Consider the following 15573-nt stretch of genomic DNA (forward strand, 5'->3'; position numbering starts at 1 on the left):
GACTCGTGTGTCTACAGGGACTGGTACCTATGGCCGTGGTAATTTGGGATTCTTGGTCATGGTGGTTCGGCCCGTTGAATCCATCATGGTTCGAGTTTCTACGCCTTATCAGCATATCAGCCGGCTCCATAAACACCAGACCATCTGATGTTAACCGCGAAGCGACCTCGTCTCAACCGCCAAGAGACAACCGACTTCGCTTGATAAAAGGTACCAGGAATACGAAGTACGATTAACATAATTCAAGGTATACCAAGGAAGAGGCGCGGTTTTCTGACATGCCCTGGTCAGATAGTCTCCATCATGGAACACCTTGTACGCGGCATGGCAAATACTACATAATAGTACTACCACTCAAGAGTATTGTTCTTATGACATTCGTCATCCGATAACTTAGCCTAATAAAGAAGGACTTATCTATATTTCTAGACATTCGATACTAAATGGTTGATACAAGGGGACAAATACCCCACGTGATGAACCACGTGAGATTCATTCTGGTCCGGTTTCTTGGAGCAGATTAAATCCCCATCTAATCTCTTTCCAATCAATCAGCAATAATTTACGACCAACCGTTTGACAAGGTATTGAATTGATTGCCATCTTTTGGAATAATACCGCTCTAGTTTTGGCTAAAAGCTGACTTATTAACTCGCAATGGCGCCACCATAATTTTACGCCGATAGCTTCCGCCTTACTATGTACTTAGGTAGTACCCATGGCTCCTAGGCTCCCTACCTACCTAGCCAGGAGAAACAAGAGGCGCTCCGTGTCTTCCCGATGTCTTGGAAAAGGCCAGTTCTTACTGCCAACGATTTCACTTCACATCTGAAATGGAATCCGTCACGAGTCTCTATTCGAATGCGGTTCTTGTTTGGCACGGAAGGAAATTTGCTGCCAATAGCTCAGACTCGCTCGGCCACGGGGGCTGGAACTACAATGGCCATTCGCAATTACACACTCATTGGCGGGTTGCCCAAGTTGGAGCAATGTGGTGCCAGCGACGCATCTGATTCGTCCGTCACACGCAGGTCGAGCAAGGGTTTTACAACAACACCGATCGCAGAACTGACCTCCAAGGACGTCGCCAATCGTCTAGGCTGGGAAAGTGCAGCTGGGCGTCTGGGGAAAGACCGGCAGTTTTTATATCGAACATGAAATCGAGTGATTCCATGGAAATAGATCCCATCGTGGATACGAAATCATGCTTTTGTTTCAATGTTTTAAGTACTTCAACCAAGATAGACAACCAATGCGTCTCTAGTCTAGAGTGTAAAATCTAGCTCAAGACCTCTTAAAGAGAACTCTATTAACTTTTCTCAACAATATAAAGCTGTAGCTTGTGTTCATCTTGAGCATGCGATCAAGATCTACCCCTCCAACTACCCCCACCGACTGGCTGGTCCCAAGATCGACGAACTGCGTCCAGCGACCCCTCCTCGTGGTGTTTACTATGGCCTGTATTGTAGCCTCGCCCATACCAGAGAAGCGCCTCATGTGCTTTCATTGATGTATTGTCCCCGTTCTCGTGGCCTCGTTGCCGTCCACGTGCGAGGCATTTCTTGCAAGATTACTCTGTGACTTCAATGCCTTGACAAAGAAAAGCATCGCTTCCCGCATGTTATCTGCTTCGTGCGATGTCTTCTTCACGATTACTGACCATCAGTCAGCTTTAAACCATCATGTTCCCTCAAACGCAATCATCGGCCATGTCGCCGTACCCTAGTCATGATCTCTCTGAGTTTCCTAAAACTCTCAAAGGAAAGCGCATACTCCTTTGTACAGAGTCCTTTGGCCCTGTCAACGGCGTTAGCCGTACGACTTTGATGCTTGTCAACCATTTGCGAGCGAACGGAGCTCAGGTTGCGGTGGTCGCGCCACACAATCATACAGAACACAACACCTTCACTCCGCCTCCGTCGCCCACCTTGTCTGCTGCAGATAAACAACCTGAAGTCAGAGTGACTGGATATCCTCTTCCATTCAACCCAGAGCTGTCTATTGTGTACCCGGTGCGCAACTCAACACTATTCTCGAAAACATTTGGCGACGACTCTCCTCCCGATCTGATCTATCTGGCGTCGCCTGCAAGCCTCGGTTTCCAAGTAATGCTCCAGCTACGACAGCAGCCCAGAGAGAAACAGATACCGGTAATTTGCAATTTCCAAACTGATCTGGCCGGTTATTGCTCGATTCTCTTTCCCGCGCCTCTAAGCCATGTCGCCGTGTTTGCGTTTGCGGCTGTTCAGAGCTACTTGTTCAGTCACTCCTCGATCAAAACCATATTCTATCCTTCCAGTTTCGTGAAACGATACTTGGTTGGCCAGAACGTTCCAGAGAACAAACTCGAACTCCTGACACGAGGTGTTAATACCGAACTTTTCAACCCAAGAATGAGGAGCGAGGCACTGCGAAAGAAACTGGCTCCGAACGGCGAGGTTATTTTCGTGACAGTTTCCCGCATCGCTGGTGAGAAAGGCTTCGATTTTCTTGCCAAGGCAGCAAAGGAGCTTGATGCTCGAGGGCTTGACTTCAAGCTGTATATCGTGGGTGGCAATCGCAACCCTGACGTGGAGAAGGAAGTGCAAGAACTGTTCGATCCTTTGAGGGAGAAGGGCAAGGTTGTCTTCGCAGGGTTCCAGGTTGGAGAGGACTTGGCTGCCGCGTATGCAAGTGGTGATATTTTTCTCCATTGTTCCATCACAGAAACATTTGGTCTCGTTGTTTTGGAATCCATGGCTAGTGGTGTTCCAGTCGTAGCCCGCGACGAAGGTGGTCCGTCTGATATCGTTCAGCAAGGGGACAACGGATTTCTTGTTCCACCGAATGATCTTGACGGATTCGTGGCCAAGGCAATGAAACTCGGACGGGATCATAACCTCCGGGCGCAGATGGGTCACTCTGCCAGGGCTTACGCATGCGAGGCGACATGGGAGAAGATTAACAACAAGGTAGCATGGCGCATGGCGGACACTATCTTGGAGCGGAAGCGCGAGCGACGAAGTCCTCCAAGTCGCACGCCCTCATATTTGAGAACATCGACAGAGCCGCTCATCCCAATTTATGGCTGGCTTATGATGAACGATGCTATACGCGAGACAGTCACACGTGGTATCGTTGATGCACGGTTGATGGGTGGGTTGGGCGTCATTCTCTCCTTCTGGATGGTGACAGGATGGTACATGGCATTCACAGAATGCTTCCTCTGGGCCAAGGGGCGATGGAGGAGTGCGGAAAGGAGGTTGTCAGTCTCATAGTATGGGCCAGTCACTTCACGGCGTTATGACGGTCTAGATTGTTCGAAGGAGTTGGATGGATTACATGGGATGTTTCGATGTTTGCTTTACAGTCGTTTTGGACAGTCCCTACAGAACAAGCGTTGGAGTTGATACAATTATGAGACTAGCACGTGGCTCTCTATTACATAGCCTTCATAGATTACGATACCAAGAATTGATTTTGCACATTCGATACCGGCGAGCTGATACAACGTCATGTTACAAGGGTACCGGCTTGGGGGATATCCGGGTCACAGCAACATACGATGGTGTTTCATGTGGAGGAGAGGTCGTCCCACCGCTCCCCTCTACCTCACGTCAAATTTTCACAGCCAAAGGAACGTCATAGGTGGTTGTTCAGCCATTCAGCGGCTAGTAGATTGTTTCTATGAGAGTGCTATCTAGGTAGGTGTAATAGTGTATGAAGGGAATGTAGAGACCTATTATGCGGTCGGATATCAACTAAAAAAACATAGGGTGCCATAATAAACCGGCATATACAAAACAAGACGCTTATGAGAGTTAAAGTGGTAGAAGAAATCGACAACGCTATGCATGGCCGTTAGAATAATGAAGAAATTTTGCTTGATTATTTCACGCCCTGGTAGATCATATCGTTTCTTTTCTGGGTATAGTAACGGCTTGTCTGCGCTGGTACATGAGAGCATAGTTGTAGCGTTCGTAGGTTCCGAAACCGACGACTACCACGAAAGTGAGCAGCCACACGCTCATGATGATCAATCCGATAGGGAAGACCATGAGCTCCACGCCAGGCAGGATGAAGGCGACGGTGCCGTTGGCCAGGGCAGCAACCTGTTCGCTGACTGCGGCTTGGGCCATGGCAAAGTCGGACAAGACTACGTCTTGGGAGAAGACGCCGGTGAGGAAGGCGGCTTCGTTGACTGAGACGTTTGTTCGGATCATACTTCCACTGCTGTTGCGAGCAGTGAGAGTAAGAACTGGCATGAGATGGGATTCGAGCTCGTCCCTGGGTATTGGGTTAGTCAAGTAAGCGTGTAAGTGGGATTCAACTTACATAGTCATGTTACCCGTCATCTTGTCAGCGTTGATCTGGCCAACCAGCATGTATGATCGCAACAATTCCATTCCCCCGTCGGCCCTCTTGCTCATACTTGGCTTCTTGCCAACCAAGCCTGTGCCGTTCACGTCATTGGGCTGAACGGGCATAACACTTGCGCCATTGAATGAGATGCCGACATTGATATCCTCTGGTGCCACAGAGGCGAAACTGCCTCTCGCCGCCGATACTTGGTACAACCGCAGATCAGCCTCGAAAACACCTGTCTTCATATCCAAAGATGGCAAGTTGTAGCACAAGCAGGTGCCCGAAGGATTCGTGCTCTTGTGCAGGCCTCCAAGTGCGGTCCGGCATGCAGAGTTGGTGTTCATGTTCCATGCCGTCATGTTCATTGAGCCATCCTTGTTGAGAGGGATCTCACCAGCAGGGGCCTGGTCGGCTGTGGAGTTCTGGCCATCGCGTTCGGATAGCGATTCCGTTGTTAGAAGGGCAGCGTATGGCCGTTTGAGAACATCATCGACAGTTCGGTGGAGGAGAGAGTCGAGGGACGATGATAGTGATTGTGCTGAAGCGGAGAGGGCGAAAAGGGCTGTTGCCGCGAGGCGGATTGAAAAGGCTGGAGCCATTCTTTCTTGATATCTCTTTTCCTAGCTCTTTCGAAACGCGCTTCTCTGCGTCTCCGTCTTTCGTTCTTGAGTGATTTTTTGTTGATATCCGTGATAGTGTAGCGCAATCCTTCGTTTTCTTTTCCAACTCGATTTTCGTTTTAATTAGGTGAACAATTAATTTTTCCGGCCTGCGGTAAGAATTGAATCGTATCGTGTCACTGCCTTCAAGTGATTGCGTTTGTCTTTTTTTTTTGTATTGAGTGGTTGTGGGTATCTCTCAGAATCCCAAGTGAGTTGTGGCGAGCAAATCGTCGTGAGTGATCAAACAAAAATAGCTCCACCACCCGCAAAATATCGGACCTTATTATAAGTCAAGTCGTAAGGAAAGCAGAAACCAGTTAAAAGATCGAGGATCAACCTGATGAGCGGATCGTCTAGAATAAAAGAAGAAAATCGACTGGGGGACCAAAAAAAGAATACTAGGTAATAAACAAGGGGGTAGAGAAGAGAAGTTGAATAAAATCGGGACCAGCCCACGCGCAGCTAGAATCGTACCAGACCAAGACCTGACCTGATCAGACTTGACTTTTAACAGCTAAAAGAACGAGATTACTGGGACCCGGTTGAGCGGCACGGCAGCTTCTTTTAGCTGGGCGTGGGTTGCAAGGGTTCCTGTGGCGATTTGGTCTTGATATAATATGATTGGCTGATATAGATCCTCGAGGTCGCTGAGACGAGAACCCATGAGCGCCTATGGATTCAATATTGGTGATATAGGTGACATCCGCTGGCATCGTGACGGGATTGTTGCTTCACAATGGTAACAATCAAAACACATTCGGGCTTGTCAGAGTACCAGCCTTGTCTCGGTTGTGTTCTGGACTTGTCGCAACTTGCCAGGGCTCGACCTTAGCCAAGCTCTTGGTTCCCACGCTGAGGGTGGCAGTGTCAAGATCGGTATGCGGAGACTAGCGCAGGACAACGTACACTGACCATAGAGAACAAAGCACGGCACAACAGAATGTCTGTTGATGCTGGTGGTTGTGGTGGATGGTGTAGTTTCAGGTTGAACAAGGGAGGGAGCTGGTGGGAGTTGACGATAAGCTATGGGAGTAGTGCGACTTGATCTACGAAACATAGCGCACAGGGAACGAATACTCTGGTATCGCAATATGCATGTTTATGTTATCATGTAACTATTCAATCGATCATTTCCTCACGGTCAACCATACACATGTCATCACCATGTTTGTCGTCGGTCCAAGTTTATGGCCAACTTGGCAGACTGGGATCATTGAAGTTCACCAACGGTCACTCTAACCTGCATAAGCAAGGTCCCGTGTCAAGCACAGCTAGGGGCATCGGCTGCCCTAAGCCAGGGGAATCTTCAGGGCATCACCCCTGTTCCACATGGCGTCTCGCCCACTAGCATTTCAGCTCATTTCCACCCCCGCAGCCTCCCATTTCTTCAGCGTGAGTCCATCGTGAGTCGATGATGGCTTCATTTCTGACAGGTATTGGGCGGTTTTAAAGGAAATGAATTATTCCATTCACCCAAGCCGCTCCCGGCCTGGCGCTTCGTGGCGTTCCCATCAGAGTTTTGTGAAACATGGCATCTGGTGATTTTCCAAGTCGCCTGCCAAATGTTATCTAGCGCCAAGATCCAGGGGGAAGAAATATTGAGTCAGACTCTCCATCTCAATTGTTTGAATGTGGGTTCTGACAGAGAGGAGCCAGCGCCTGATGAAGCGAACAGTGAGTACAAACTGAGGTGGTCAGAAACGGTGTCGAGACGGTCTGGCGACGGTGAAACCATTTTGCAACAGGAAACTTGAGCATCCGGATGACAGCTTGACGGGCCCATGTATGATCGCCTGAGAAACGCTCCCCCATAACAGCCGCCTAATAATTGTCATTAGGGCATAGAAACTAACAGAGGAGAATGAAACTTGTGAAATGCGTAATATCACTATCAACATCCAGGGATTTACGTTACTTCGATAAGTTTTCTAGGCCTATAACATGAATCTAAACATCTTGGCGGTTGCATTGGCTCAGTTTACGACAATACCACACTGCCAAACATTGCAAAACAATGAGGCTTTTTTTCTCTGTCTCTTGAAAAAGAGAAACGGTGATAGGAGGCGAAGCACCAAGTCGGAGAATAAAGAGCTTGCGTGTTTCTTTATATGATTATCGTTATCGGTTCATTGATCTTGTTAAGATGTTTTTGGAGGGTATATCATACCGTAAAACGATAGCGGCAGCAGTTCAACAGCACAGATAATCAGTTGAGATGATACAATACGGTCCGTTCCATATAGACTTGAAGCAAGGCCATGTTGTATTGTAATAATTGATCGCCGTCGGGCAATGATGGCTTCATCAACAGGAATCGAGGCAGACAAAGCGAGAGTTCTCCAGCAGTAACCTCAACTAAAACAGACCAGCACTGTGATTCTCCTTTAACTTCTCAACCCGCCCCTATATTTCTAATTGCCTACTCGGTTATAGAACACTCGTATACTGGCCGCATCTTGTATTCTCCTCAATCCTGTGATAGACCATTCGCTACTGGAGGTGCTATCTCGGCAAAGCGTGTGGCTGTGCTGTTCAATGCTACAGGCATTAACGATCAGGGCCATGTCACCGGCGTCTTGAGAGTGCATGGGCACTCTAATCATCCTTCCTCCACCTCAGCCGGCAACATCCGGTCTTAATTATATTACAGCCGTAATTGCGCGGGGTGTCCTGTATTGTGGAGGGACTCGAATAGCTTTTGATATGTGATACCGTGCAAGAGGAGATGGGGATTGGTTCCTGCAGTGAATAGGGGACAAATAGAGCTGCAGGAGTCTAAAAGCCGCTCGCCAGGTACAATCATGATTATGATAGAAGCCATTAGCAGCCAGGGCGGTGAGAAGAATCCATGACATATTTTGTCACCAACTCGTTTGTGAAGCTACCCTAGGTGATTTATCAGTTTCCATGCCTGGTCTTCTTCAGCGTTCTATAACGTGGTTTGAGTTCGCCTGTAAGAACACGAGCATTGGAAAATAATGTATATCTTAAAGCTTATTTTTAGCAACCTTGGTAATAGAACAACGGTTAATGGCTGGTGATTCGCAAAGTGAAGCGATAACTATGGAGTACTATATGGAGAATGCCCATGGAGCTGCAGGCGGGTTGCTAAAAAAAAAAAAAAATAGGGACTTGAAGCAGTACAGACGAAATCATTAGTCCACTCTTAGGCAATACATACACTAAGAATAATCTAATATTTATATCAACCACTAAATCAGTAATGGTTTTTATGCAACCCACCTGAGCTGTCGGTGTGGAGGGGCGCTAGCTGTTGGCCTCCCGAGACACAATCTAGATCGCCTCTTACTGGGTTAGCCACTGAAGATCCCCTAAAATCGACAGCGTTGCATAATGCATTCGTTGGTTATTCGCTGACCCAAAACATCAAAGCTTGTTGTCTCTAGCAAATCATCAAGAGACACAAGGAATGTTCTTCACCTTGAGCCGTCACGTGAGCTGACTGGCAATGGATCCTGCAAGCTGCCGTTAGCGTTGAACGTTTTGAGGTGCAAGAGAGGAGACGAGAGCACAGTGAAGCATAGCCGTTAGCTACTGCGCCCCGTCACCTTCCATCTGTCATCATCTTATTCCTCGGCGAGCAACGTCCGTATATTTTATCTACATCGCTACAGCATCATCAATACATACTTTAAAATGGTCAAGGATACTGCCCCCGCAGACGCCGACCAGCCCACTGCGGAACCTCAGGTCACTTACGCCTCTGGTAGAGTTGAGCAGCAAGGTCAAACTGATTCACCACCTGATTTGCGACTTCTCCATTACAACGATGTTTATCATCTGGACTCTTCAAGCGCAGAACCAGTAGGCGGTTTGCCAAGATTCATCTCCGTGTGCCGAGAGTATCAAGAAGGCGAGCAATACAAGGACCAGCCTCAAGCCCTGACTCTCTTCTCCGGGGATGCCTTTAACCCCAGCTTGGAGAGTACCGTGACCAAGGGTGAGTCAATTCGCTAAATATGATAAGCCCGAATACATCGTATTGACTCTTGACACAGGTCAACACATGGTTCCCGTCCTCGATCATGTTGGGACCGATTGCGCTTGCGTAGGGGTGTGTAGGTCCTGCCACCCTTGACCGACATGGTAACTAATGAGTCTCAATCTATAGAACCATGACTTTGACTTTGGCGTCAAGCAGTTTGAGCATCTCTCAAGTCAGAACAAGTTCCCTTGGCTGCTCGCCAACGTCATTGACCTTGATATTGGCAACGATACGCCCCTGGGCCATGCAAAGAAGACTCATATGATCACTGCCTCCAACGGCATCAAGGTTGGTCTCATTGGTCTCGGTGAGCGAGAGTGGCTTGAGACTATCAACAGTCTACCCCCCAATCTTGAGTACAGATCTGCCACCGCTGTTGCTAAAGAGCTTGTACCCAAGCTGCGAGAGGATGGCGCCGAGATTGTTATCTGCCTAAGCCACATGCGTGAGCCAAATGACAACAAATTAGCAGAACAAACAGAGGGACTTATCGATATAATTCTTGGAGGGCACGACCACTTCTACGCCCACAGCTTCATCAACGGAACTCACGTGCTGCGATCTGGTACCGACTTCAAGAACTTGAGTTACATCGAAGCTCGCCGTCAGGAGAGTGACCCGTCCAAGTGGGATTTTGACATTTGGCGTAGAGACATCGTCTCATCTATCAAGGAGGATGAGAAGACGCTGGAGAAAGTTAACGAACTTACCTCCAAGCTAAACCACTCTCTCGCCCGACCTGTCGGATATACGGCGACTCCTCTAGATGCTCGCTTTAGCACTGTTCGTCTTAAGGAGTCCAACATTGGAAATTTCGTTTGTGATGTTATGCGACAGCATCATAACGCTGATTGCACTATCATGGCTTCTGGAACCATCCGAGGTGACCAGATCTACCCCCCAGGTGCAATCCGCATCAAGGATATCACGACCTGCTTTCCCTTTGAGGATCCTGTCGTATTACTCAGGGTGACAGGCCAGGCCATCTTTGATGCGCTGGAAAACAGTGTGGCCATGTACCCTGCTCTGGAAGGTCGATTCCCCCAAGTCTCCAACATTCGTTTCGAGTTTGACCCATCGAAGCCTAGAGGAGAGAGAGTGCAGTGGGCAGAGATTGGTGGAAAGCCCTATGAGCCTGAGAAGCTGTATGTTCTCTGCACCAGAGGGTACATGGGACGAGGAAAGGGTGCGTATGCAAGATGCGAATGATAATGTGCAGGAGCTAACAAAGATGGCAGATGGATTCACTAGCTTGCTGGTCAAGTCTGAAGGTGGAGATGCGGAGGAGATTATCGAAGAAGAGAACGGTATTCTCATATCAGCCATGCTGCGCCAGTATTTCATGGGTCTCCTCACAGTCGGACGCTGGAAGAACCTTGCCCAGCACTGGGTCAAGGTTGCTCAAAAGTGTGAAACGCCCGTGTCGCCGGTCCAGACCAAGTTCCAAGTCGACTTTCCTGACATGAAGTCCGTCTCCAAGAACTTACCGAAAGACAAGCGCACCGAAGAAGTGGCGAAGAACACTAAGGATCCTTGGTACAGGTTCCTCAAGCGCCGCTTCAGTCTTAATGTCAAGCCCCACGAAGAGAACGATAGCAGCGAAGAGGAGGCTGAAGAGAAGTCCGACCCCATGGCTGAAGACTCGGATGACCCGGACGGTGCAAAGCTTGACCTTGAGATTCTGCTGATGCGTAAGTTCTGGTCAAAATGGGCCCTCAAGGCTGGAGTCAAGACCAGCATCTGCGATCCTCTCAAGGAGGGAGAGTACACGGTCGATTGGACAACATGCATTGCTCCTGTGGTTGAGGGACGTATTATTATGACGGGTGCTTCTACGCCGCAAAAATAGATAAGAGGTTACAGAAAATAAATTAGCCTACAAGTAGAAATAAGATAGCATGAAATAACTAAATTATTCTATCCCTGAGGTAAGCAGAGTTAAGCTTTCTGCTGCAACCCCAAGCACTGCCCAATGTCTCACCATTTCATGAACCAGCTACAGGGACATGGGCATCCGGTAATTAAGGCATCTTTTAAAATCCTCGCTTAATATAATGGGGTAGATAACGTCTGAGAATGTCAGGTTTTCTCACGAAAAGAGTCTTAAATTTTCTGCGGCCTGTTGGGCAGTTTGACATGGTGCTGTATGCGTAGTAAGTTGTAAATTAGTCCTCGCTTACAGAAAGCCGGCAGGCAGAGACAAGTTGAAATTGCAAAGTACATCCAAATGCTGTGTTACCTCAATGCTACACCTGATCGATCGACAGTGTCGCTCGAGCGTTAAGGAGATCCGAGACCTCCCAAGGTACGTTGATCCCCTGATTCGATGTGATCTAGTTATCGCAAATGATAGGATAGATAGGCTTGCATCTCTGGCCAATGCCTGCCGCGAGCATGCAAAACACTAGGTAGGCTATGTGCTGATCTTGATACTAAAGCAGCAACGTCGTACAAGTATCAGAAATTGAGGCTCTACTGATGGCATGAGTGCCTAAGTATACGATGAATCAACAGTGCTACGCAAGCATGTACATCAACTGGCTAGAATTCGGCCTGACCGGGAGATACGTAAGTACATACAAGCGTTGAATCGGCCTAAACATCGAGCGCAACAATATTGGTCATTTCTTGGTATTAAAGCTATGACATGGACGCCTCACCATAGATAGTTCCTCAAGAGGCTATCAGACGAATCAATAGAATAGAATTCTGACTACCTTTTCAGCTCGTATAGGTTTACTTGATCCCTGACGCCACTTCACTTGCCTTGCTTTTTGACCATTCGCTAATGGCTAAAGAATTTGTAGTTGTGTAGTAGAGCTCAACTAGTACGAGATGTAAGCAACGAAATCATCAGCCAATTTTGCATGAAGACATTTGTATAATGTATCCAGCTTCCAAACTACTCAGTTCCGACTTCTGTTCTGATTCTCGTCTATCGATATAATTGTTTCGTAGTTACATCGATGTAGTATCCCGAAGCCTTGGCCTCTAAAAGTTTCCACTCTCCAGGTACGATAAACAATAGTATCTGCAGCATCAGCCTCACTTCTGTAAGAGACCGTTTCATCTCTAATCCACTCGAATATTCGACTTTCACCGACCCGAGGCAAAAAGGACATCCTCATTCGCTCATTTTAACAAAGAGTTAGAGAAAGAAAAAGCAAGGAAGAGTAACCTTTTGCCTCTGAGGATCACTATTAGCTGTACGGACTTGTCCAGGACATGGATTCGGACGCCACTACCCCCGGCTCACCGGTTTCCAGAAGCTGATCGTCGCGATTGGACCTAGACGTTACGTATGGGAAAAAGCAAACATAACCCGCCAAGGCAGTTCGTGGAGCACAAAAGAACATTAGCATTTGCGCCAGAACCTAAGTGGCGGACTTGTTTCGACCAGGACAAACAAGATGAGCATGAATTAACAAGGTCGAGGTGAAGCGAGGCTAAGATTGCGTGTCGAGGCAACCAGATTTAGTTGCGTCGGTTAGAAAACACATGTCGTGACAAGCAAGTTAGAGTAATAGACTATGTCATCGCCGATATAATCCACACCCAATCGATCCCAAGTCAACAAAGAGACCACGATTAGGTATACGAGACCATGGCTATACCGGGATGCTGGTACGTGGCGTCGAGAGCCATGAGCGCTGGTAGACCAACCAAACACCAAAAGATCATCACAGCCCACCCCAGCGGAACTAGTGTATCGTAGAGTTCCAACTACACATTACAGGATTACCATCCTTCGTAGATCACCATAAGTGCCGAAGCTTCGAGACCATCCCGTGACATTCCCCTCATGCATCGAACCCTGTTGTCGACTTTACTAAAGCTTCAAAGAGGCAACTTGTTTGCCTTTGAGCAATGACTAAAAAACCCCTGAGGCTCGTTCTCCTATCATGGCTTTGTCCAAGTTTGAGCCGGAAGACCGGGTGTTACTGAGCCCGCAACTTGCTAAACCATCACTAGCTGTAACCTTGGACAGCAGCGTGTTTTGGCATCTTGGGACCGGAATAGCTTCCTGTTGGGCCTTGGCTGGTATGGTTCTGCCCATGCCGTGGAAGCCGCGGCCATACATGTCCGAGCGAACAGAGTAGAGGAGGGCACATGCCCCGTCTTCTGTCCAACAATCTATTTTATGTCGTAACCCCCGACCTCCTATCTCGTTTCGAAAACACCATCAAATATTCAGCTTCCCTCACACTGGATAGTCACCAGCAACCCCAATCACGACATCAAAGAGCCGACACGTTAGCCCGTTGGGCCGTTGCCTCCGTCCTCCGGTTACACAAACGGCGTCTGCGGTGTACGAATCACGGAGAAATTGCACAAACCAACGTCTCTTGCCATATCCGGATCTGCACCTAATACGTTTGGCAGCTCGGCCCGCACTGCATTAGTTTCTGCGTTCAGGAGTCGGTTGTTCATGTTGAGGCCCTCCTGCGCTGCTTGTCATAGGGCGCATGCTCACCGACCATTACCGACATTGCATTAGTGCCCGAAGGCGAGGCGAGAGGGAACTGAGTAAGGGGGCGCGAGGAAAAGACATATCATAAAAGGGATTCTCTGGGGCTAGAGTCTTCATTGAGATATAGACTCGACCGTGGGAAGCTCATGGTAAGCCGTTGATCACCGAGGTTCACTATACAAGGAACTGGAAATAGACTCATTCGAGTTCCTCAGCTTCAGAAAGTTTACAGCAAAAGGCCTTCTTCAAGCATCCAGGAAAATACACAATGTCTCCTTCCAAAACTTGTATAATGGAGCCTTGGAAGTTGACAGCATCTGAAGCTCTTGCTCAGATCCAAACCGACGAACTCTCAGTTGAAGAATATGCGAAATCGCTTTTCAAGAAAATCGACGAACGGGATAAAGATGTCCAAGCATGGGCGTATTTGGACAAAGAGGCCATAATGCAGCAAGCAAAGAGCCTAGATGATGTCCCCAAGAAGAATAGAGGGCCTCTTCATGGTCTCCCAATCGCTGTAAAGGACGTCATCTACACCAAAGGTAAGCCTCAGAAACGATACGACACGAATGAAGCTTATTGTGGCACAGACATGCCCACCCAGTTCAACTCGCCATTGTACGACGGACACTTCCCCGAAACAGACGCCGCTTCTGTTCGGATCCTTCGTCACGCTGGTGCTCTTATCTTTGGTACTGACCCTTTCGTCATTCCACTTTCTCATACTGACAGACTAGGCAAAACAACAACGTCGCAGTTCGCAGCTATTCATATCGGCCCCAAGACTCGTAACCCTCATGATCCTATCCGCACTCCAGGAGGTTCCTCCAGCGGCTCTGGCGCAGCTGTTGCCGACTTCCAAGTTCCTATAGCACTCGGGACACAAACTGGAGGTTCTTTGATCCGTCCAGCATCCTTCAACGGTATCTACGGGTTCAAGCCAACATGGAACGCCGTCTCTCGTGAGGGCCAAAAGATCTATGCCCTGATGTACGACACTCTTGGATGGTATGGGCGTTGTGTCGAGGATATTATACTCCTGGCCGATGTATTTGCTCTTGAAGACGACGAGGATGAAGAGTCTTGTTTCCAGGGAATCGAAGGCGCACGCTTCGCCATCTGCAAAACCATTGTCTGGCCGATGGCTGGACCTAGTACCCAAAAAGCAATCTCGCGAGCTGCAGATCTACTTAGATCCCACGGTGCTATCGTAGAAGAGCTTGATCTACCCTCTGAATTTGATAATCTCCCAGAATGGTATCGAATTGGTCTTCACACCGAAGGCCGGGCCACATTTTTACCCGAGTACCGCGTGGGAAAGAACCACATGGGCCAAGTGTTGATTGAGCACGTCGAAAACGTCGATAACTTTAGTCGCAAGACGCAGCTGGAGGCTTTCGACAGTATGGCTCGTCTGAGGCCTGTATTTGACGAGATTGCTTCGCGTTATGCAGCGGTCATTACTCCAAGTGTCCCTGACGAGGCCCCTGTTGGCATCGAGAGCACAGGAAGTCACATCTTTTGCTCCATGTGGAGTGTAAGTGCTGAGCCCCTAAAGCATCTACCTACATTAGCATAGCTGACAGTTACACAGGGCCTGCATAGCCCCGTGCTCAATGTTCCGGGCTTCAAGGGAGACCATGACATGCCTGTTGGCTTGTCTTTGGTAGCACCTCGATACCGCGACCGCCATCTCCTGAAAGTTGGCAAAGCCGTCGGCGCGATATTTGAGGCTGAGGGGGGTTGGGAGACGAAGCTGTTGTAAGAGAAAGAATATTGTACTAGTACGAATGTATGAGGAATCAAGATTGGTAACGTCACATGACGAACAAAAGGATATGGGATGGCGCATGGGAACAATATGTACTTCTTGGGATAGGAGAAAACGACTCTGACAGCATGAAAGACGAAGTAATCTAGTCGCTTTATACCACGTTTTCCAACTCTTAGACTATTTAATTTTTTCACCCTAAGCTTAGGTCAGGTTTGAACCCTACAAAACCCGGAGCATGTAAACGTACAGCTTTGCACTGAAGCTCTATAACAAAAAAGAACGCCAGGGGTGAGTGGAAAAGGGACTGGTATAGATA

General features: G+C 48.3%; 4 protein-coding genes across 4 annotated transcripts; 3 read left to right on the top strand and 1 right to left on the bottom strand.

Moving 5' to 3' along the window:
• Positions 1-1682: 1682 nt before the first annotated feature.
• Positions 1683-3257, top strand: FPSE_08755 (uncharacterized protein; the record flags this gene model as incomplete). The annotated part of the gene is made up of 1 exon (XM_009261873.1): positions 1683-3257. The coding sequence occupies one exon, from the start codon at positions 1683-1685 to the stop codon at positions 3255-3257; it is 1575 nt and encodes a 524-aa protein (XP_009260148.1).
• Positions 3258-3887: 630 nt separating this feature from the next.
• On the bottom strand, positions 3888-4943 carry FPSE_08754 (uncharacterized protein; the record flags this gene model as incomplete). Its single annotated transcript, XM_009261872.1, has 2 exons — positions 3888-4266; positions 4315-4943. The coding sequence occupies 2 exons, from the start codon at positions 4941-4943 to the stop codon at positions 3888-3890; spliced, it is 1008 nt and encodes a 335-aa protein (XP_009260147.1).
• A 3720-nt stretch (positions 4944-8663) lies between these two features.
• FPSE_08753 (uncharacterized protein) lies at positions 8664-10861 on the top strand (the record flags this gene model as incomplete). The annotated part of the gene is made up of 4 exons (XM_009261871.1): positions 8664-8967; positions 9026-9081; positions 9139-10198; positions 10251-10861. The coding sequence occupies 4 exons, from the start codon at positions 8664-8666 to the stop codon at positions 10859-10861; spliced, it is 2031 nt and encodes a 676-aa protein (XP_009260146.1).
• Positions 10862-13751: 2890 nt separating this feature from the next.
• On the top strand, positions 13752-15248 carry FPSE_08752 (uncharacterized protein; the record flags this gene model as incomplete). The annotated part of the gene is made up of 4 exons (XM_009261870.1): positions 13752-14025; positions 14074-14175; positions 14221-15020; positions 15078-15248. 4 exons carry the CDS (start codon positions 13752-13754, stop codon positions 15246-15248), a joined length of 1347 nt encoding a protein of 448 aa, XP_009260145.1.
• Positions 15249-15573: the final 325 nt, after the last annotated feature.

Source organism: Fusarium pseudograminearum, chromosome 2 (assembly GCF_000303195.2).
Source record: "Fusarium pseudograminearum CS3096 chromosome 2, whole genome shotgun sequence".
In the NCBI taxonomy this organism is placed as follows: Eukaryota; Fungi; Ascomycota; class Sordariomycetes; order Hypocreales; family Nectriaceae; genus Fusarium; species Fusarium pseudograminearum.